This window comes from Loxodonta africana, chromosome 7, assembly GCF_030014295.1.
Source record: "Loxodonta africana isolate mLoxAfr1 chromosome 7, mLoxAfr1.hap2, whole genome shotgun sequence".
Classification (NCBI taxonomy): Eukaryota; Metazoa; Chordata; class Mammalia; order Proboscidea; family Elephantidae; genus Loxodonta; species Loxodonta africana.
The window spans coordinates 26,488,227-26,512,249 of record NC_087348.1 but is presented as its reverse complement, the minus strand read 5'-3'; the positions used below and the strand labels follow the sequence as shown (position 1 = coordinate 26,512,249).

At 36.8% G+C, this 24,023-nt stretch overlaps 1 protein-coding gene across 1 annotated transcript in view; it reads left to right on the top strand.

Moving 5' to 3' along the window:
- Nucleotides 1-22,012, top strand: part of LOC100671538 (olfactory receptor 5F1-like) — a 52,089-nt gene extending 30,077 nt beyond the window's left edge. Inside the window, exon 3 of the mRNA XM_064288092.1 lies at nucleotides 19,845-22,012. Within this exon, the coding sequence (XP_064144162.1) occupies nucleotides 19,845-20,781 (937 nt within the window). The 3' untranslated portion in view covers nucleotides 20,782-22,012. The remainder of the gene's footprint in view (nucleotides 1-19,844) is intronic.
- Nucleotides 22,013-24,023: the final 2,011 nt, after the last annotated feature.

The window sequence follows — 24,023 nt, the reverse complement described above, 5'->3', positions numbered from 1 at the left end:
TTTCTCTCTTCTAAGGAAGACAAATAGAAGATTAATAAAATAATGGTGTGGCATTTTCTCTCACAAATTGTTTTTGTTTTCTATTAAAGGATATAATTAGAAGTCATTCTTAATAGCAGAAGATATTACTCAGAAGGTGACATTTCTTGATGCAATAACTCATTTAAGGCTATGTACATTATAATAGATTTATGAAAGTTGGCAAATTCTAGAGGCAAAGATCAATGTTTTCCACCCTAAAATCACTTTTTTTCTTTGTAAATAAAAGTAGAGTTGAGAAAAATTCTGGGGAAAAGAAATGCTCACAGATAGACTAGATAGTTCCACAGAAGAAAACTTGTGATCCGGGGAGGTAGCCTAAAACAATAGTGAAGAGCACAACCGCTAGGCAAGAGGTGATGGAGTTCAAACCTTACTTCTGAACTTTAATGATTGTGTAGTCTAGGTTTTGTGTCTAAACCCGTGTGATGATTAGATAATTAATTAAATATTTGTAAATCATTTATGTGACTGTCACATAAGCTCTCTGAGTATTTATCAAATACAATATATTAAACATAGATAAATTGACCTTTGTTTTCTATTTTTCTTGTTTTAATGGCTTCACATATCCAGATGATCGTCTTGAAGCTGATCTTGTCCTTGACATAGTGGATAAGTCCTTGACCATGACCTGGGCTCTCTTACAAAGGTAAGCCTTCTTCTGTGTGTGTGTGTGTGTGTATGTGTTCTATACAGATGCAATGTCCGGGCAGCACCACATCTTTTACCCATGCCCTGTAAGGGTTGCGTTCCTCTCCCAAGGTTCATGTCTTTCTTTTTCCTGGGATTTGGCAATGTTTGGTGTAAACTCACATAACCAGTAATGAATTTTCAAGAACAGCTGTATCTCTGCACTTACAGAGTTCTAAACGAAAGCAACATGTGAAAAATTAGATGGTCAGAAGGCAAGATAATAATAATAACAATAATAAGAGGATGGGTGCAAATAAGCTAGAATGGGAATGGAGTATTCAGCAGGAGCTTAGAGAACTAAAATTCTGCAGGTGGCTAAAGTAAAAGCTTGGCTGCTTATGAAAAAGTTAGCTGTTCGAATCCACCAGCTGGTCCTTGGAAACCCTACGGGGGAGTTTTACTCCATTCTATAGATACGATAGTTATTTAATTATAGAATATTAGTGCTGGAAGGAACCTCAGCAATGACCTAATAGATGCCTTTAAGCTATGTTCACAAAATCATCCAGTGAGTAACATGTCCACTAATCTTTTTAACACGTGTAAATCTGATATCCATAAACAGGTGACAAATTTCTTGAGATCAAAGTCCAGTTTTCCTTCCTTGAGTTCCCATGGCACCTAGAAGACTGAGTAGTTCAATTGATTGAACCTCCCAGAACATCTTCACCTTTCTTGAAGGATTCATCTCACACTACTTTCAACTCAGATTAACTTCCTAAAACAAGTTTGGCCCCACTGGTTCTCATGGAAATCTTGCCTGACAAGACTGCTATTTCTAAAAGCTTCCCATGTATTATTTTTTGTTTGCGATTCTGTTTGAAGGATTTATGCAGAGGAGAAAACAAAATTAGAAATTACCACAATAAATTCACTTATCTCCCTTTCAAATGATATTGTGTTGTGGTGATCAAAAACACAGGAGTTAGGCAGACTGAGTTTAAATTTAGGCCTGACTCTTAATCCACAAGCCACTGAACTTCTCTATATTTCAATTTCTGTTTAATAAGCATATTAATATATCATAAGGTTAAAATCAAGATTAAAATGAATAACTTTTTATAGCACTTTTTACAGGCGCATTGTCTTATAGATACAGAGAATGTATCCAATATTTACTATAAAACCAGAAAAACTAAACCTGTTGCCGTTGAGTCAATCCCTACTCATAATGACCCTATAGGACAGAGTAGAACTGCTCCATAGAGTTTCCAAGGACTGCCTGGTGGATTCGAACTGCCGACCTTTTGGTTAGCAGCCGTAGCACTTAACCACTATGCCACCAGGGTTTCCAGTATTTACTATACATGACTATTATCATTGCTATTACTATTACACTGTTATTGTTATAGTGCCAGGTCCAGTAGATATCAACTAAGAGCAGCCCTAACGGACAAAGTAGAACTGCCCCATAGGGTTTCCAAAGGCTGAAATCTTTAAGGGAGCAGATTGCCAGGTCTTTCCTCCCACAGAGCCTCTGGTGGTTCCAACTGTCAGTTTTTCAGTTAGCAACCCAATGCTTAAGCATTGCACAGCTGTTACATATTGAATTATTAAATGATAATAATGGTTATTGCACTAATGTCATTATTATTATTTAATAATTCAATATCTAACTTTAAAACTGTAAGCCTCTTAATTGATATAAGAACAAACACAAAATAATCAATCATATTGTGAGTGTGTCTGTATTACGTGCTCATAAAATCTGAGGCTAGGTTTTCTGATGCAGAGAATTATTAGACCACTCCATTCCCCCAGATTCGAAAATTAGCTCCGTCGTCTTCCCTTTTATGGCAATAAGGTACACAAGAAATTGGACAGAGATATTCTGAAAATGCCATGGACATGTTGGAGCTCAGAGCTATGTCACCATTACTCTGACCCCCTCAGACTCAGAAACACACACAAATACACTGAGACTCAGAAAAACCCACAGAGAGTCAACAGAGATACTTTTTTTTCTTTGGTTGGTCCATTATCATTGCTACACTCACAACAGATAATTTGCTGATGCTTTAGAATGTCAACTACCTTATCACCATCTAGAATTTTGAAATGTAGAATTTATTTTGTGTAAGATGTTGGCAGCATTTCTCTCCAGGTTTTAGAGATAGTCTTGTAAGGAATCAGTATTTATCTTCCGGTCTGTGACAAAGGAGACATTATCCCAGGATACTCCCCAATCCCAGGAGGACTTTGGGTAGACAATTATTCTCTTTCCAGTGGTGTGGCTGCTTTATTTTAAATGAAAAAGATGAAGAAAGGTAACACATTTTGCTATGATGAAACCACTTAGAACATATGTCGGCATTATTGGAAGATCTTTGATTAAATAATAATAATAATAACTGTAGTTACACCAATCAATAGAAAAAAAGAAAAAGATTTCTCTTTCAAATTCCGTAATTTCTTTCAGCATCCACTATCAATTCAGGTACTTAAAGACACTGTAGTATTTAACGTTGTGAGGAAATGCCAAGGTACAGGCTCAATACTTGAGAAGAATGTCAAGCGCCACATTTTCGTTTCTCAGTTGTAAGAGTCGCTGGAAGGAAATATGGCTTAAATGATAAGAGCTTAATACTCAGCCAACATAGGCTTGCCTCTTTTTTCCACTTCACAACAGTGAGCCTTGACCTACTTATTTAGTCATTTTTTAAATTTACAAATTATGAATAGCTTTCCACTTTATCAGATTCTTGAGGATTAAGGAAGATAACACAAGTAAGGACTTAGTATCCTGTTCAGTAGATTGTTTTCCTTTAATGACTGTTAGCTTTCCATCACAATTACAACAGTGTTTACAGCAGTATTTCTTAATAGTTTCAAACACAGTTCTAGATTTTAACTTTCTTTAGGTTACTGGCCCTGGAGTCTTCTCATACCTTAAGACACTTAAGGTACACAGAATGGAGAATGGATAAATGCACGGTGCTAGGCTTAATGCAAACAATTGGCTCTGTTCCTGGTAAGAAATTTAAATATTTTTTTTTTTTAGCTATGAAGGGGGGTTCTTTTCTAGTAGGTTAAAAATCAGTATATTTCGAAAGAAAAAAAAAAATTCCCTTAACCAAAACAGCAATGCGTATGAAGAATTAAAAGGTGAAAAATATTGCAGAGTTAAAGGAAGTGCCACAATTATTTCTTTCTTCCTTACTTCCTTTTTTTTCCTTCCTTTCATCCTTCCTTCCTTTCTTTCTTCTTTTTTTCCTTACCCTGTCCTCCCGTCCTCCAATTCTTCCCTTTCATCCTTTCTTTCTTCTTCCCTTTTTCACTCACTCCTTTCTTTCCTTCCTTCCTTCTTTTTTCCAGTCCTTCCATTCTTCCTTCCATACTTTGTCTTTTTTTCAATCCATTTTCCTTTCTTCCTTCTCCTTTAATAAATCTACAAATCTGGCAAATAATAGTAAACATTTTCCTAGTTTTATTTTTTTTAATTTAATTGTAAAGGAATTTTTTTCTTTGTGCATGTAGAGTGGAAATTATTGAAATACAATGATTACCCTTAACTATAGGGTAAAAAAGTGTTTCAAAAATAGGGATGCTGCCTGCAGGTAGCCAAAAATCATCTAAACAGCTTTCTTCACTTTAAAAACAACAGAAATTTGCTGAAAGGATTATGGATAAGTCACAGAACTCACAAAGAAGTTGAGAAAACTGGCAAGACCCAAAGGAAACACAACAGAGTGAATATCTCCCCATAGGAAGAGCCTACTTCATATACGGCAATGCCAACACCACTACTGGCATAGTGGTTAAGTGCTACGGCTGCTACCCAAAGGGTCAGCAGTTTGAATCCCCTAGGCGCTCCTTGGAAATTCTATGGGGCAGTTCTACTCTGTCCTATAGGGTCGCCATGAGTTGGAATCGACTCGACGGCACTGGGTTTGGTTTTTGGAACATTACTACTAGATTTGCTGCCTGAGCATCATCGTCCCTAGTAACTTATGGACGTGATGCTGGGCCATGTTTTCCCGGAATAGCCTCCACTGTACTGCTGGATTGACTCTGATGCAGCGGCTATGAATAATCTCTCATTTTTTATCACTTTCTAAAGACTCAAAATTCAGGGCTGGAAAACCAAGCCTAATTTGCTAAGGAGCCAGAAGAGGGAACATCTGTCTCTTTCAACTGTCCTTGTCGGAAACTGAAAAGGCTCTGTGGCATTCTCAGTTTCCAATTCAGTGAAAAGGCTATCTACTGCTGTGTTCCTTAGAGGAAACAGTCCCTCCTGAATTTAAAAGCCTCTCCAGCAGCTGGCCATCACATAAGTAGGGTAAACATTTTTCTTAGTTGAACTCTCAGTCCATATTGGGCAGTCCATCCACATAGACCTTCCTTGAACCTCCTGTTTGCTATCAATAGTATTCCTTCAGATTCCTGATTGCCTGGGCCAACCAAAACAGATCTCTCCTACCAAGGAATGTAGACAAAAATGTTTATATTTGGAAACTCCACTTCTTGGGTACATTCTCTAATATCGCTCAATATTGTTTAGGATTTCCTAGATCTGGGTTTATAATACAACAGAAATCCACTCCTTGCAGAAACTATCATCTCTTCGAGAGCCAGCTACCAGTCGGGCTCAGGTTTTCATTAACTCCTATTTTAACTCGTCATAAAGAGCTCCCCCCAAAACCTTAGGTTAGATTAAAGGAGGTGCCACACTGTGAAAGGAAAATAAATGAGGTTGTCCTAAAATTACTTGGGCCTTAGGCCCAGCTGCTCACCTACAAATTCCATGAGATAATAAAATTCTTAGGGAAGTCTTGCCTTTGTCGCTAATGGAATATTTAGGACAAATAATAACTGATTGAGCCTTGGTCAGGTACTCAGTTTCAGCCACCACCCATTAGTAAGTCTATGCTTATTTCTCAATATGAGGAAGGTAAATTTGCTGAAGGAAATATTCATTATATTTAAAATCTCTGAAGGTTTCTGCTACTCCATATAACACCTCAGTATGCTACCATCAACTTAGAGACAACTGTATCAAAAGGACTGAAGTATAGAACTCTTTGTATTACAGTCTGGGGAGCCCTTTCTTGCTGTGGATCCTCCACAAACTTGCTTACTTTTAAGAGAATTCACTCAATGGGACAAAAGTGAACTCACTTATATGGGCTACGTAGTCTCCAAAAGTGCAAGGAGATTACCAATTTGTTCCTTTTTTTTTTTTTTGGTGGGAAATGCAAATTTGATCAAAGTGTGCCTCTGTTTGGGGAGGATGCCACAACATGATCAAGATGATTGGACTCAGAGAAAATCCCCCATGGAGAAGCGGTGGTAGTGATGCTTGGCACATTCGTGTGTTTTTATTTTCTCATACTTGCATTATTTAGTAAGGCATCTAGATTGTGGGGGGAAAAAAGAGAGAATAATTTTGGAAGTACGTTTGTCTTTTGTGCGGTGTGGAAGTAACAAAGCATTATCCATAACAAAAACTAAATTTAGGGTACCATGCTGTATTGAAAGGGGACAACATATGAAACAGCAATGAAAAATTGAAATATTCAGCTTAGTAAATTCATAGAAAATTACTCATTGTTATCCTGAAAATTCATTCATCTTCCATGCTGACAAAACTGAAGAGTTAAATTACAGTTGAATAAGAATCACCAGTGCTAAGGTTTTGATGTTGGTACTGTGCAATAAAGAGTTAACTTGGTAGGCCTTGACTGCCCAAAGCCCATACTTTCCAAAGGTCTTCAGGACTGGCCTTTGACTATCTCCTGGGAAGTAAGCTCTGAGCACTTAAATATTCTCCTGGATAAGGGTGTCTTTGTATACTGGGGTCTTGGGCCAAGTCAGATAGTTTATGTTAACAATGTGATTAACCCTGAATGCATGGTTTTTTTGTTTGTTTGTTGTATGCCTGTCTTTGGCCAAGCCTATCAGTTTGACCTCTAGGGCGGTAGAGGTTAAAGACTGAATAGCTAAGGTCAGTCACACAGGTGCTCCATACTATATGATTGAGCCTGAATAAACAGAAGCAGCGCTCAGGTGAGCTTCCCTGTTTGGCAATATATTGTGTGTGTTGTTAAAAACATTGCTAGGAGAATTAAGCAGGCTGTGTTTGATTTCACCGAAAGAGGATAACTAGAAGTTCAATCCTGATTTCTTCTGGACTCCGCCCTATGTGTCTTTTCCTTTGCCAATTTTAATCTGTATTCTTTGGTTTTTCTTCAATCTTAGTAAACCTTAATGATGAGTATAACGACTTTACTGAGATCTGTGGGACTCATTAAACCTGAAAGGTCTTGTGAAGGTCCAACATGGGTATGAAATTCTGAAAATGTCTTCAAGTGTTTTAGTCTTTCTTTTAAATTCAGATTTCAGTTTTCTTTATTTTATATTATGCAAAATATAAAAAAATAGTTTGTTCTGAAAATTTGTAATAAATATGTAAATTAAGAGACAAAATAAATGAACACACATAAACTTACCATCCAAATGAAAAAAAGTGGGGGATATTGCCAAACTTTGAAGTGCTCTGTAATTATCTTTTAGTGTTTCTTCAAAGTGACAAACACTGTTCTGTATATTTCATTAGTCCATAAAAAAAAAAGAATTTTTAAATAAATTCATCTATATCACTAAAACTGTACTTTGAACAAATCATCTTTATTTTTGAACATTATAAATTTGGTGTTATAAAATTTGTTTTCATATGACACTTTTTTTCAATAGTATGTCTCTAATACTCCTCCATGTACATATATTTTGTGGCGTAAGCGCTGAAGTGAGGAACCCTGATGGCATGGAGCTGTGGTGGTGCAGTGGTTAGGAGGTAAGGCTGCTAACCAATGGGTAGCAGTTTGAGTTCACCTGCTACTCCTTGGAAATCTTATGGGGCAATTCCACTCTGCCCTATAGGGTCAATATGAGTTGGAATTGACTTGATGGCACTTTTTTGTTTTATTTTGTTGGTCGCACAAAGCACCGGGCTGTTAACTAAAAGGTTAGCACTTCGAACCCACCAGCCGCTCCTAGGGCGAAAGATGTGGCAATCTGCTTCTGCAAAGATTACAGCTTTGGAAATCCTATGGGGGAGGGGGGAAAAGCAGTTCTACTCTGTCCTATAGGGTTGCTATGCATAGGAACCAACTTGACAGCAAAGATTTTATTATTATTATTTAAACCCTGAAATATTCAATCATATGTGCTGCCTTGACACCTGAAACCCGGGGGGTCTTGAATGGCTGAATCTGAAGCTTCCCTCTCCCTTCCATTCTAGCAGATAAGATCCCCTGACCAAAGAACATGTCTTACCATGGGAACCAGACAAAGCACCTGGTTATCCCTGAATAGTGGGCTTTAGTTCCCAGGGAGCTTGCAGAATTACACGAATAAACAAGTCACATCCTCTTGTTACTACAAGGTCTGTTTCCATAACTGCTGCTTGTTCAGTCTGTCAGCGCAAGCCTTGTGTGCTCCTGAGTAGTGGTGTCCTCCTCCCCTGAACTGTGAGTTCATGTGAGTAATCAGCTGCTGTCAGTCTCATCTGTCAGGGTCAGGTGTCCTGTGTTTCACCATCATCATAGCCGTAACGTTGGGAATTCCTTCCTTACCAGCAGTATAAACAGGAGGTGAATGAAACACATATTCCTGCATTAATTAATTTCATGATTTTACAGAGTCCCATTTCTTGAATATGTCACAATTAAATTTCCTATTACAGTAGGAAATTGATAAAAGGTTTTTCATAACGAAATAGGAAATTGAGAGAAGGTATATCATGACAAAAACTGCTATGAACATGTGTCTTTCAGTGCACCTACGCAAGAGTTTGTCTCAGTACAGCCCTGTTTGTGATATTGATGGATACAGTGTATATGCATGTTCAGCTTTCTAAATTTCTTATTCCTATTTACACTCTCATTAGCAGTGCATGATACATCAGATGCCATATCCTTGCTAACATTTATTACAGTCATTTTAAATTTTTTGCCATTTAATATGAATATAGAGATTAGAGTTTAACGGTAGTTACCAGGCATGGAGGGATGGGGCTAGGGAGGAGTTATTGTGTAGGTAACATTGCATTTTTGTTTATGGGGATGGAAAAATTGCAACTGAAATTGATGTTAATTACACATGATTGATTCAATGGGTTTTATTACATGGTGCACATAAAAAACAATGAATTGGTGAATGCTTTGTTCTTTATACTTATACAAGAATAAAAATAAATGAAATTCAAATTTAAATACACTTAATTCTTTAACATATCTAGAATAAATTTTCCTGTATTGTATGATGTTGGATTTTTAAAAATTTTTTGAAACTACATATTTGCAGTACTAATGATGTCATCTTATGAGGCCTATTATCAATTCACAGTGAATGCCCAATGAGTCTCATTATCAAGAATTTTTGGGACACTTTTTAGCTTAAATTCAAAGACTACACACAGCAAAAGCAATGATTAGCCTGAGAGAAAATTGATGGTTATATGGTAAAGAAATTAGGATTTCCCCCACTGTTCCTTTCTGTTCTTTTTTCCCTTTTTAATATAATGAATCCCTTTGAAAATTGTGAAAACTATAGGTATAGGCACCAGCGTGTTCCTTAATTATGTTAGTTTTTATTTAAATCTCAAGAGAAATCAGTAGGCATTACAGTTATTTAATGATTTAATATAATTTAATTCTTCTGTGTAAAAAAATAGAACTTATCACCTACATGTATTTCAGCAACAGAAATGGCTACAAAAGCCCTATTTTCTCCTATACTTTAGCTATAAAATTTATTACATGAATTTGCCTTATTAATACAAATAAATATTAGAGTAAAATAGCATCCTGAGATGAACTCTTATATGAATAATATACATAAAAGTATTCTCAGTCCAAGGGAGTTTTATAAAACTGAATAAGGAGAATTGGTTATGCAAATGTTAAGCTGTGAACAAAATGACTGGTGGTTTGAACCTACTCAGTGGCTCCTGGGCAGAAGGACCTGGAAATCTGCTTCCCTAAAGATATTGTTGTTGTCAAGGAAACACTATGGGACATTTCTACTCTGTCCCATGGTGTTCCTATGAGTCAAAAATGATTCCACAGCTCCCAAAAACAACAACATAAAACTGAATGAATTAAGGGATTTTCAAATTTGTAGTTTAAAATATAAACTAATCAATTCATTTATTTATTCATTATTGTATCTAAAAGTATTTATTGAATACCTACTATATGACAGACACTTTTATCATCCTGGGCAATAATTCTAAAAGTATATGTGTGCTGAGGAACCTTATTAGAAAAGTAAAAAAGGAGAAAAAATAAGCTGATGGCTGACAGTGATAAACACTGTTATCAATAAAAAAAAAAAAAAATCAATATCCCCTATTAATACAATTTAAAAGGTTTTTATAATTAAGGGCTTCATTACACATTTGATATTTAAGTTTGTTTTCTAAAATATTTAATCATAGAGAATACGACAATCATTTAATAAAATCAAGTCGTATGGAAATCTGAATCAACAAGAAAAAATTAGTATCAACTTTGTTATGTCAACCAATGATTAAGATATTTAGATCATTTAAAACTATCTTTTCAAACTACTTTTATATAGTTGTTTTTTTTTTTTTTTACTTGAGTAAATGGACATGTGAAAACATGAAACTTACCCTACAACTCATAAACCTCCATTTGGTGAGTACCCAGTTGATACTGAGTAAAGAGACTACAATTGCCAGAACGCCTTCAGTATAAGATAGTACCTGCTTACCTCATAAGACATAAGAGAATCAGAACAAAAATGCATATAAATAAACATATAAATACAGAGAAGGAAGGTTGAACAGATGTGCAAAATTCTTCAGAGACTTCAATGAATTAATAAACAAAAGAAGTCCATTGGATTTAGCAAATAGCAGGTTACTGATGCCATTCAAAAGAAAGTTATTTGTGGTGAAGACACACTACAGAATGTTGTTTTTGTTAGTTGCCATCAAGTCGACTCTGACTTATGGTAATCTTATGTATAACAGAGCAAAATCTTGCCTGGGCCTGAGGCATCTTCGTAATCATTGGGTTCTCAAATATATAGTGGATTCTACCCAAAGATCTGTATCCAATGACTTCCCTCTATAGAAAATAATTCTAATAAGCTCATTTTAGCTCTTAAAATATTTATTTTATATAACACAAATGCATGTCTTATACAAGAACCACCAAGAACAACTGTTGTCCTCAAGTCAATTTTGCCTGTCAGCTTTCTAGTCCTCCCTGGTCCATTAAAAAAAAAAAAAAAAAAAAAAAATTCTACTACTTTAGCAGCCTATGTTGTTTGTTTATATTTATCAAATTATCACCAGAGGAGAACTAGATGACAGAACAGTGATGTTTGTACCTGTGATCTTTATACCCTTCTTACTAAAACAATCAATTAAGATGTCCCTCCTAGTCTGAAAAAGACTTATACATTCTGCAGCTTCAAGTAGTTATTGTGGAGAAGGTGAAGGTCAATGCCACATCGCATATTTATGGTTAAGGGTCAGGATTTGGAGAAAGCTTATAAACTAAAGGTCAAGACACCCACCCTACCCCGACACCCTCATTGTTCCATAGCAACATGGGAAAACTACTAGACATATAAACCAAAACCAAACCTACTGCTATCGAGTCAATTCTGACTCATAATGACTCTGTCGGAGAGAGTAGAGATGCCCCGTATGGTTTCCAAGGTTGTAAATCTTTACAGAAGCAGACTACCACATATTTTTCCCTTGGATAGGCTGGTGGGTTTGAAATTTGACCTTTTGGTTAGCAGCCGAGCACTTTAACCACTGTGCCATGAGGGCCCCTAGGCATATAGTGGATGTGCATCCCATAAGATGATCTTTCCCCCATTGTTTTCTCAATTTATGGGTTCAGTGTGTGTGGTCTTTAAATGAATGATAAATATTATGAACTTTGATGCCAAAGTTTGGATTTAGGTATCAGCTGTGTGTAGGAGTGCTAAGAAATGCCAGGTGCTCATTACCTGAAGATCTTAGATTCCAGGGGGAGGTTCAACCTCTCTGGTTGAGAAAGTTAGGGTGAAGTAGCAAGCCGGTGATTTCCTAGGCAAACTTGAAAGAGCTCCTGAGGTACTAGAAAATGATGCCTGCTTATAGTTATTGTATTTGTAAAAGTTGAATGATACTCTTTTGGATTGAATTGTATCCTCCCAAAATGTGTGTCAATTTGGCTAGGCCATAATTCTTAGTATTTTGTGGTTGTCTACCATTTTGTCATCTGATATGATCTTTCTATGTGTTGTAAATCCTTCCTCTATGATGTTAATGAGGCAGGGTTACAGACAGTTATGTTAATGAGGCAGGAAACAGTCTACAAGATTAGATTGTGTCTTGAGTCAATCTCTTTTGAGATATCAAAGAGAGAAGTGAGTAGAGAGGCAGAATGACCTCCCACCAAGAAGAATGAAGACCTAGGAGAGGAGCATGTCCTTTGGACCCAGGATCTCTGCACTGAGGAGCTGTCAGACCAGGGGAAGATCCATGACAAGGCCCTTGCCCCAGAGCCAACAAAGAAAGAATGGATTCCCTTGGAGCTGGCGTCTTGAATTTGGACTCCTGGCCTCCTAAATTGTGAGAGAATAAATTTGCATTCGTTAAAGGCATTCATTTGTTATAACAGCACTAGATAATTCCGACAGAATTTGGTACCAGAAGAGTGGTGTGCTGATTTAACAGACACATAAAATGTGGAAGTGGTTTTGAAAATGTGAATGGGTAGAGGCTGGAAGAGTTTTAAAGTGCCTAGTAGTAAAAGCCTAGATTGCCTTGAAGAGACTGTTGGTGGAATTATGGACATCAAAGGCAATTCTGGTGAGGGCTCAGAAGAAAGTGAACAGAGCTATAATACTGGAGACTGCACAGATGGTGAGAAGCAACATCAGGGACATGTCAGCAGCAGAACCAGAAGACCCTCAAGAAACAGTGCTGGAACTGACTCACATAGCAAGAGAGATGAGTGCCTTCAGGCAGAAGACTTTCTGGTGGAGTAAGGTGCCTCTGGGCACTTATTGGTGGAGTTACAGAGCTTTGGAACACTTGCCCCCAGCAGGGCAGAGATGGGCTGTGAGGTCCAACCAAGGGGCTGAGAGGCCAAGAAACCAGGAAACAGAAGCTGATGAGACAAGGAACACATGAAGCAGAGCTGCCTCAGTCTCAATGGGTAGGACAATGACCTCTGAAGTCTCAAACAGTGGAGCCATGACCTCTGAGGTTTCAATGGGTTGGGCCACAGCCTCCTAGGTTTCAAAGTCAGATCTTCAACAACTCTGTTCCCGAGTGTGGTGCTGTCTTTCAAGAGTGCCAGGGGAATGGGGCCATATCTACTGCTCAAAGCTGAGGGGGTGAGGCTGCCATGCCCAAAGGGCAGAAGAATGGGGACTGCCAAGGATGAGAGGGTGCAGTTGCCACTCAGATGGACTAGGAGAATGGAGCTTCCCACATCTGAGGTAGCAGAGGTGCCATTCCAGTGGGACTGGAAGGTGGATCTGAAACCCACCTTCTCCCAGAATCCAGAGAGTGTGGCCAACACCCAGAGTCTGAATAGCAGGGCCATTGCCTAAACTGTCCCAGAGAATGGAGGATTATTTTCCAGCCTCGAGAATTAATGTAATGTGTTCTGCTGACTTACTAGGTGCCTGTTATCCCTTCTTTCCCTCCAAGTTCTCCAATTTGTAATGGAAATGTCTAGCTTGTGCCTGTTCCATCATTGTACTTGGAGGCAGATTATATTTTAGATATCACAGATGAAGAATTTTGGAATTTTGGACTTTGAGTTGATTTAAAACTTTTGCTATGATATGAGGGGGTGAATGTGTTTAACAAGTGACAAGAACATGAAATTTTGAGTGCCAAATGGTGGAATATTATGGATTGCATTGTGTTTCCCAAAAATATGTGTCAACTTGGCTAGGCCCTGATTCTCAGTATTGTGTGATTGCCCACCATTTTGTCATCTGATATGATTTTCCTATGTGTTGTAAATTTCATCTTTATGATGTTAGTGAGGCAGGATTTGAGGCAGTTTTGTTAATGAGGCAGGACACAATCTACAAGATTAAGTTAAAGAGAGAAGCAAGCAGATAGATAAAGAGACCTCCTACCACAAAGAATGAAGAATCAGGAGGGGAGCAAGTCCTTTGGACCTGAGGTCTCTGCTCTGAGAAGTTATTAGACCAGAGGAAGATCAATGACAAGGACCTTTCCCCAGAGCTGACAGAGAAAGAAAGCCTTTCCTTGAAGCTGGTGTACTGACTTTGGACTTCTCGCCTCCTACACTTTGAAAGAATAAGTTACTCTTTGTTAAAGCCATTCACTTGTGGTATTTCTCTTATAGCTCCACTAGTTAACTAAGACTGATTCTGAAATATAAAATAATATAGGTTTCTGTTGAGTCCAAAAGCATTAAAGATAAATGGAAAATTCATTTATGTGTTTAAGATCCCCATCTCTTTCACAGCCTTTGTCATTTGATAGAAGTTAAAGTTACACATTTGAGTATGCTGTCAGATTTAAAGATCATACACATATTTTAAAGATAAATTCAATGCAAAACTCTCCAAAAAGTTCCTTAGAAAATAGACCCAAACTAAACCAAGCCCAGTGCCGTCAAGTCAATTCCGACTCATAGTGACCCTATAGGACAGAGTACAACTGCCCCGTAGAGTTTCCAAGGAGCACCTGGCAGATATGAACTGCCAACCCTTTGGTTAGTAGCTGTAGTACTTAACCACTATGCCACCAGGGTTTCCAAGAAGGTTAATTAATGTATATAATTATAATGCAGACTTTGGTCAAGAAAAATTGAGATAAAGCTGCTTTTAAGTTTTCTGGTTGAAAGTAGCTTTATCTGTCTGGTATGGCAATATTGTTCTTTATGAGTACATAGACTTTAACCTTTGTAAGATGGAAATTTAAGAAGCCCTAGTGGTGCAATGGTTAAGCACTCACGTGCCAACCCAATGTTAGACAGTGTGAACCCACCAGCTGCTCCACAGAAGAAAAGAGCTGGTAATATGATCCTATAAAGATTACAGCCTACTAAACCTATGTGGCAGTTCTAGTATGTCAGAATCAACTTACCACACAACAATAACAACAAGATAAACTTAAGCTTTAAAATATATTTAAAAAACCATGACCATACTACTAATGTGAGGCCTGTGTTAATAATCAGTGCATATTTAGTATTATTTGTACTTGTAGAATTTAATATCAGTTAGTGTATTATAGCAGTAGCCTTATTGTTCCTCTTTGTATATGTGATAAATTAATTTAGAACTACAAATTTAAGTTGAAGTCTAAGTTATTACTATTGCAGTATTTAAGAAATCTTAAGATTAACTCTACTTAAAAGTTATTTTATTAAATTTATATGAATTATATGTTTCTAATTGTTAATTCAGTGAGTTGTTAACAAAGTGAAATAAAATGTTTAATTTCAATTTAAATATTTGAAAGCTTTTAATTAAGTAACTTTGTGAATGAGACCGATTTTTATGCAAAGACCCCTAAGAAGTGACTGCTAAAATCTAGATACACAAAAAGAAAATAAGCTTTGTATTATTAACATGTCTTGGAAGAAGTACAGCCAGAGTGCTCTTGGAAATGAGGATGGTGAGACTTTATCTCACATACTTTGGACATGTTATCAGGAGGAACCAGGCCCTAGAGAAGGAGGATATCACATTTGGTAAAGTAGAGGGTAATTGAAAAAGAGGAAGACCCTTGAAGAGATGTGGTGATGGTTAAGGTTGTGTGTCAACTTGGCTGGGCATGATTCTCAGTGGTTTGGCAGTTATGATGTAGGTTGGCAGTCATATAATGTTGTGATCATTTCCATGATCAGATCTGATATAATATGATCACCTCCATGATGGGATTTTCTGTGAGTAGCCAATTAGTTGAAAGGGAGTTTCACTGAGCATGTGACCTATATCTAATATAGGTGGACATTCTGGCAAGGCTCAGGGCTTTTGCTGGCTCTGGATCCTGCAGCTGGCTCCTGTTCTTCTGATCTCTGGTTCTTGGGACTTGAGCTAGCAGCTTACCTGCAGTCTTTTCTTTGTAGCCTGTGAGCAAGAGCCCTGCTCTCTGACCTGCCAATCTTGGGTTCGCTAGCTCCTGTGGCTACGGGAATTAGGAGAAGCCTGAATCTGTCTCTCAGACTTAGGAAGTTCCAGCCCCTACAACCAAACGAACCATTTCCTTCATTTAAATCTCTTTCTATATATTCGTATACGTTTTTAAAATTTTTTTCCTAGTTTTGCTTCTCTAGAGAACACAGCCTAAGAAGGACGGATTGACACACTGGCTGAAACCACAGGCTCAAACATAGCAACCATTGTGCAGATGGCAAAGGACCAGGCCATGTTTCATTCTGTTGTACATTGGGTCATTCTGAGTTGGACCCTTCTCAAAGGCACCTAACAGCAACAAAAACTTTATTAACAGTTTTAAGGTTTAAAAATATGTGGCCTTAATAATGGAATAAATATTGAATAGCAATTGGGATTGCCTGTTTATGGACTATGTGACAGATATAAATGAGAGAAATATACAAGGCTTCATATTAGATGGTCAGACTAGAATATACTTATGTGAAGAGAGGATATCAGTCTTACTTCAACAAATGATGTGTTTCTTATATACTGTAAACTGACCTTTGTTTTTTCAGAAAAATGGAAGGTCTTCTTAACCAGCTGTGGAAGGAATGGGGTGACTTTTGGGTAAAACATACAGGAAAAAATGAACAAAAACAATAATGTATCAGGAAGGTAATTCTGAATCTTAATTTTCTTGACCCTCCTCATAAATCAGGGAGAAAGTAACGCAAATCTCCTCTTCTTGTGTATCCTTTGCGTATTTCTGCCATGAAGTGTAACATATGGAATTAAGATTATCATCTGGGATGCCATATATAAAATCTTAGGAATTCAGTATACCAAAGATAATATGAATACTTTTTAAAGTACTTTTGATTTACTTTATTAAATAAAACTTTCAACCATTCAAAAACACATTTAATAAGTGTAGTTTTGTATCAATACACCCTAGAAGAAATAGACACAAACTGTATTTAAAAAAAATAAATAAATTTTGCCTTTGAGTCGATTCCTACTCATAACAACAAAATGTAATAGTCAATAGAAATTCACTGTAGAGAGTTTAATAATTCTTGAGTAAACGCTTTAGGAAAATAATGTTGGAAAATATGCAGTGAAGGGAAACCCGATTGAATGACTCATCTCAAGACTAAAACATTTTCTCACATGAACCCAAGGCGTACTTACTTACAGGCATTACAGCTAGGTTTGTGCGACTGGCTTGATCTGACTTTCCCACCCGATTTTCATCAGAAAAGCTGAGAGATGGAGAAAGAAAGCACAACTGCATGAATATTAAGGAGCATTATGTGAGCGTCCTCATGCTGGAAAAGCACAATGTGTCAAATTTACAGGGTAATGAAACTTAACATTGGATATATCTACTTCCAAACATGTCCCAAGTATTAATCACTCATTCACATCAAGGAAGAATTTGAGTCTACTGTTAACTAGAAGAATCTAACTTTATGATGATGGGAGTAGAACTTGCCTCCTATTTTATATGTGAGAATGACTCCCCACAATTACCTTGTCTTGTATATAGTGAGATAGGTCCTTACACTCAAAACAAAAATTGTAGACGCATAGGTTAAAAAAAAAAAAAAAAGGAACAATACATCACTCCAGTTAAGATGGACCTTATGATATACTTAGTGAAAAAAACAGTTGCTAAAATTTTCTTAAGACAATTTCATTAAAAATAACAATAATAATAAAAACATGTAAAGTATAACTTTAGAGAAATAGATATTAGGATTTTTCTGGTTTATTTGATAAAATATATATTTAAACACAAGAAACCTGACTTGTGAGCACATAGTTGAAGCTGTATTTAGAAAAAATTAATTTAGAAATAAAAAAGAAATTTAAATCAATAATTTGAGCTTCCCAAAGCAGAGGAAGAGAAAAAAAAAAAAAAAAAAAAAAAAAACACCAGAGCAGAAATCAATGAAATTGATAATAGAGTATAATACAGCAAAACAAACCAAAAACAGTTCCTTCGAAAACGTTAAATTGTTAAACTACTAGGCACACTATCCAAGAAAAAAAGAATATCAAGTCATCAAGAATGAAAAAGGGGACATCATCATCTGATGCTAAAAGAATAAAAATGGAATATTACCAAAAATTTCATGTGACTAAATGACTAAGTGACTAAGGTTGAGTTAAAATGGAACTGGTTAATAATTCATTAATTCTCTATATTCAGGATCGTATTCAAGTCAATCCCTCTACTTCTTGGCAGTGTGTCTACTGTGAAGTCATTTAACAGATTAAACCCTTGCTTTCCTCATCAGAAACATGGAAATAATAATAATGTCAAACCCAAGGACTAGTGTAGAGGATTAATCGGGAATTTAATCTGAAGAAGTTTAGTACAGTATTGGATTCACTTCGAGTTCTTTATGCAAAGAGATTCTCCTTGAGTATGGACACTCAATGAGATTTATTTCATCTTTTTTCACCCGTAAATTTAGGAGATGCTGTTCTAGGCACCCATTATAGACTGATAGTAACAGACAGTAATGCCAAATAACCAAGAAAAAAAAAAAGTTGAATTCATAAAAGGAAACTTGTTTTGGTTATCTATTTTCTTATTTGCTCTGGCAAGAGTATTTCTAGAATACTAGGCAGTTTCTCATTAACTTCCCTTGGAGCTGAATTGTAGGTTAAATTTACTCAGATACACATGGATGAAGGGAAAGACCAAATTTGGTAGTGTTCTATGTATTCCTTTGGAATAAGCTAAAAATACCAAGAGAGAAGCGATGTAAATAGTTAATTAAAAATTCTTTACTCTGACTTTGGTGAAGGACTTTAAAAGAACATGGAGAGCAGAAACCACATTATGATGCGAGCTCCACATGTCAGATTCCATCAGCTTTGAAATATATGTGTATGCATTTAGTGTCATATTTTTTTCTTTTGAGGCTGAACTTCCTGTCTTTAGAGAATTGACTACACAATTAATACCTATATCTAATCCCCATAGTTCCCCAGTTCTCTTGGAGGAAAACTAAATAAAAGCACCTCAACATGTATTTGCTCAGAAGTTATCTCAGATTTAACAAACAGGTAATTCAACTTTACACTGCATTTTTAAAAAGATGAAATTTTTCTTTTTATTTTTTTAACCCCCAAGTGAACCCATTGCCATCGAGTCAACTCCAACTCACAGCACCCCAAACGAGAAACCCTAATATTAAAGAAAATGATAGACTACACAGGTCAGATACTCTCTGGGAAGGGCATTCTAAGGATTTGGTACTGTTAGTCACTGGGGTGGAGAAATACCGTACCTGTTATTAAAAAAAAAAAAAAATCTGCTATTAAATGGCATTAATTTGGTATGTGTGCCATTCTTGTAACAAGAACAGCCATTTGGTTCACATTAGAAAATTATAAAATTCTTAAGTTTATAATAGATGTCAAAGTATTGCTTAGCTGTAATTGTCAAAATTTTTCCTACTTAGGGTTACATTTCACAAAAGCTATCTCTGATGGTAACTATGCATTTTGGAGAGATGACTGTGCAGAGTGATTTTAAGGGAGAGAAAATAATATCTTTGAGATAAATCCACATAATTCTACAGAGAATCTGAGAGACTTCGGCAAGAATATTTCTATCCTTTACTTTTGATTGTGGGCTGGCATACAAAGAAGGGAACAACCAACGTTATATTTGCAGAAGCTGAACTGGAGTCTGTGGACTTAGGTGATTTAAAAGCCCTCCAACCCAGCTTCGATACAATCGCTTGTTAAAACAAAATATACTTTCCAGTAGTACTCTAATTTTCCTCTTTCTTCAGTCATTTCATTTACTATTCTATGTTATCCTAGGTTTTTATTTATTTTTTTTTCCATGTATAAATATCCTCATTGACATTTCAACTTCTTCCTGTAAAGTTTTGGAGAGGGAAACATTTACACTTGATCCAAAGTTTAAACAAAACATATTTGTAACAAATGACCAGAAAAAATTGTACCTCACTGACTGAGTTCATCCTGCTAGGATTAGCAGACACCCTGGAGCTACAGATTACCCTCTTAATGCTCTTTTTTGTGATTTACACACTCACAGTCCTGGGGAATGTGGGGATGATCCTGCTAATCAGAGTGGACTCTCGACTTCACACACTCATATATTTCTTCCTGGCTAACTTGTCCTTTGTGGATGTTTGCTACTCATCCACCATCACCCCAAAGATGCTGGTAGATCTATTGTCTGAGAAGAAAACCATCTCCTTTGCTGGCTGCTTCCTGCAGATGTATTTCTTTATTGCCCTGGCAACAACTGAATGCATCCTCTTTGGGTTAATGGCCTATGACCACGATATGGCCATATGTAACCCACTCCTTTACTCCTTAATCATGTCCAGGACAGTCTGCCTTAAAATGGCAGCTGGGGCCTTTACAACAGGATTGCTGAACTCCATGGTTAACACAAGTTATGTAAGCAGCTTACCATTGTGTGGTTCCAATATCATCCATCACTTCTTCTGTGACAGCCCCCCTCTTTTTAAGCTGTCTTGTTCTGACACATGCCTGAATGAAAGCATTTTTTCCACTTTTGCTGGTGTGAATATGGTCGGTGCTCTGCTGGCCATCCTTACTTCCTACTCCTACATTCTCTTCTCCATCTTTCGTATGCATTCAGGGGAGGGGAGGCGCAAAGCATTCTCAACTTGTGCCTCCCACTTGACTGCTATAATTCTGTTCTATGCAACCTCCATCTATACTTATCTGAGACCCAGTTCTAGCTACTCTCTGAGTCAGGATGAAATGGCTTCCGTGTTCTACACAGTGGTGATCCCCATGCTGAACCCTCTGATCTACAGCCTCAGGAATAAGGAAGTAAAGAAGGCTTTATGGAATGTGATTACCAGGAAAAGAATTCCTTCATTTATGTGATTGCATGGGTAATTTTCCAAAATAAGTGGAGTATTTAATTAACCTTCAAAGCCTAGTTCAAGCATATTGGTGTTCATTAAAGTATTTTCAAAGTAAATACATTCTGTAAATACTCAAGTATCTATCTCCAATCTTGGGTAATATAGATTCAGATACTAACACAGGACTACAGGACCTTCATCTTATAATTGTGTAACTTCACTGGGTCCTTACCAATACAGTTTATTCATAATGAAATCTTGGCCATGGAAATTAAGGGATTAAGTGTTTAGAAATAAAAGTCACAGTGTTAAAAGACCTACCAGGTAGAATATTTTGGACTATCCATTCATTGTTTCCCTTAAGTATTTATTTTCACCACTCTTAAAATAATTGTTTTCCATATGTCATATATTTAAAAAATGCTTTCATATTGTAATGGATTTTCTTTTTTAATTTATTGATATTCCTCATGGAGAGAGTTGCTTAAATCAAATTTCAGAGGTATAGTTTTATTAAAATGCTAAACTTCCAAACATTTATTTCTCTTTTCCCACCTATGTTTACACGTACGTTAATTAAAGAATACATATGAGTTTGTTTAAAGATATGCCATCAAGAAAACTGCTGACTGATTAAAATTCATCATTTATAGTACTCTTTCCATCTTACCCTTCTCCTCAAAAAATTCTAAGACTTTTTCTCCCTTTCTCTATCCTGGATTCAAACATACACAAAATCACACACAAAAGCACCCAAGTACTACAAAGAGTTCAGTGGGGCATAGTTCCAAAGGACGTAGATAAATATTCAGTGGATGACTATGACCCTAATTCTTTAGAACTGGCTTTTAATTTTTCTTTTCATAGAATTCTTCCCTCAATTATCAAAAAAACTTGCAATTAATCTCAATAGTAATGCTAAGCATTATTAATATGAAGGTAGGCATGTATTAAGGGAATCAAATATGTGATTAAAATATTGCACAAACAAATGGTAATTTTCGTGTATTGAATTGTGCCCCGCCAAAATATGTGTCCACTTGGTTAGGCCATGATTTCCAGTATTGTGTGGTTCTCCTCTATTTCGTGACTGTAATTTTATGTCAAAGAGGATTAGGGTAGGATTGTAACACCCTTACCCAGGTTGCATCCCTGATCCAATATAAAGGGAGTTTCCCTGGGGTGTGGCCTGTACCACCTTTTATCTTACAAGACAAAAAAAGGACAGGGAAGTAAGCAGAGAGGGGAAACTCATACCACCAAGAAAGCAGTGCCAGGATCCTTTGGACATAGGGTCCCTCTGCAAAGAAGTCCCTAGACCGGGGGAAGATTGATGAGAAGGCCGAAGGATAGAGAAAGCCTTCCCCTGGAACCAACACCCTGAATTTGGGCTTTTAGCCTATTTTACTGGGAGGAAATAAACTTCCTTTTATTAAAGACATCCACTTGCGATATTACTGTTATCGCAGCACTAGATGACTAAGCCACTAATATTATGTTCCTTCTGATGTAACATTTAGGAATAGGAACAATTTGGAGATGAAATGTAGTTATTCTGATACTTAGGGCTTTAGATACATTTTGTTTTGATTTATGCTCATCAAAAGACTTCACCAAAAGAGTAAAAAGAGAATCTACAGACTGAGAAAAAAAAATTGGCTATTACAAAGCAGACAAACGTCTAATGTCTAAAATCTACAGGAAAATCCAACACCTCTACAACAGAAAGACAAATAATCCAATTAAAAAAATGGGCAAAGGAAATGAACAGACATTTCACCAAAGAAGACTTTCATGTGGTCAACAGATACATGAGGAAATGCTCATGATAGCTAGCCATTAGAGAAATGCAAATGAAAACCACAGTGAGATACCATCTCACCCCAGTATTACTAGCATGAATCCAAAAAATAGGAAATAGCGAATGTTGGAGAAGCTACAGGGATATCAGAACTCTTATGCACTGCTGGTGGGAATGCAAAATGATAAAACCATTCCTTAGAAAGCTAGAAACTGAAATACCATATGATCCAGCAATTCTACTTCTAGGAATGTATCCTAGAGAAATAAGAGTTGTCACAAGAATAGACAGATGCACACTCATGTTCATTGCAACATTGTTCAAAATAGCAAAAAGATGGAAACAAACTAGATGCCATTATTAGATTAATGGGTTAACAAACTACTGTATCTGCACACAATGTAGTATCAGGAAAAGATAAAGAACAATGACGAATCTGCAAAGCATCTCCTTACATGGATAAATCTGGAGGGCATTATGCTGAGTGAAATAAGTGAATAACAAAAGGACAAATATTGTATGAGACCACTACTGTAAAAACTCATGAAAACGTTTACAAACGAAAAAGAAATGATCTTTGATGGTTAGGAGGAAGGGGAAGATGTGGGGATGAAAAAACACTAAATAGACAGTAGATAAGTAATAACTTTGGTGAAGGGTAAGACAATATGCAATACTGGGGAAGCCAGCACAACTTGTACAAGGCAAGATCATGGAAGCTCCCTAGACACATACTAACTCCCAGAAGGATCAAATTGCTGGGCTGATGGCTATGGGGACCATGGCCTTGGGGAACATCTAGCTCATTGGCATAACATAGTTTATAAAGAAAATGTTCTGCATTTTACTTTGGTACTCAGTGTCTGGGGTCTTAAAAACCTGCGAGCAAGGGAGAATGAAGAAAACTAAAAATACAAGGGAAAGATTAGTCCAAAGGACTAATGGTCTGCGACTACCATGGCCTCTACCAAAATGAATCTAGTACAACTAGATGGTACCCAGCGACCACCACTGACTGCTCTGACAGGGATCACAATAGAGGGCTCTGGACTGAGCTGGAGAAAAATGTAGAACAAATTTGTAACTCATAAAAAAAAAAGACCAGACTTACTGGTCTGACAGAGACTGGAGAAACCCCAAAAATATGGCCCCGGACACCATATTAGCTCAGTAATGAAGTCACTCCCAAGGTTCACCCCTCAGCCAAAGCTTAGAGACTCTCACAAAAAAAAATGAGACTAAAAGGGCACACCAGCCCCGGCGCAAGGACTAGAAGTCAGGAGGGAACAGGAAAGCTGGTAACAGGGAACCCAAGTTCAAGAAGGGGGTGTTAACATCTTGTGGGGTTGTTAACCAATGTCTTAAAAAATATGTGTCCTAACTGTTTAATGAGAAACTAGTTTGTTCTGTAAAACCTCCATCTAAAGTATAGTAAAAAAAATATTCTGAAAAAAAGGAGA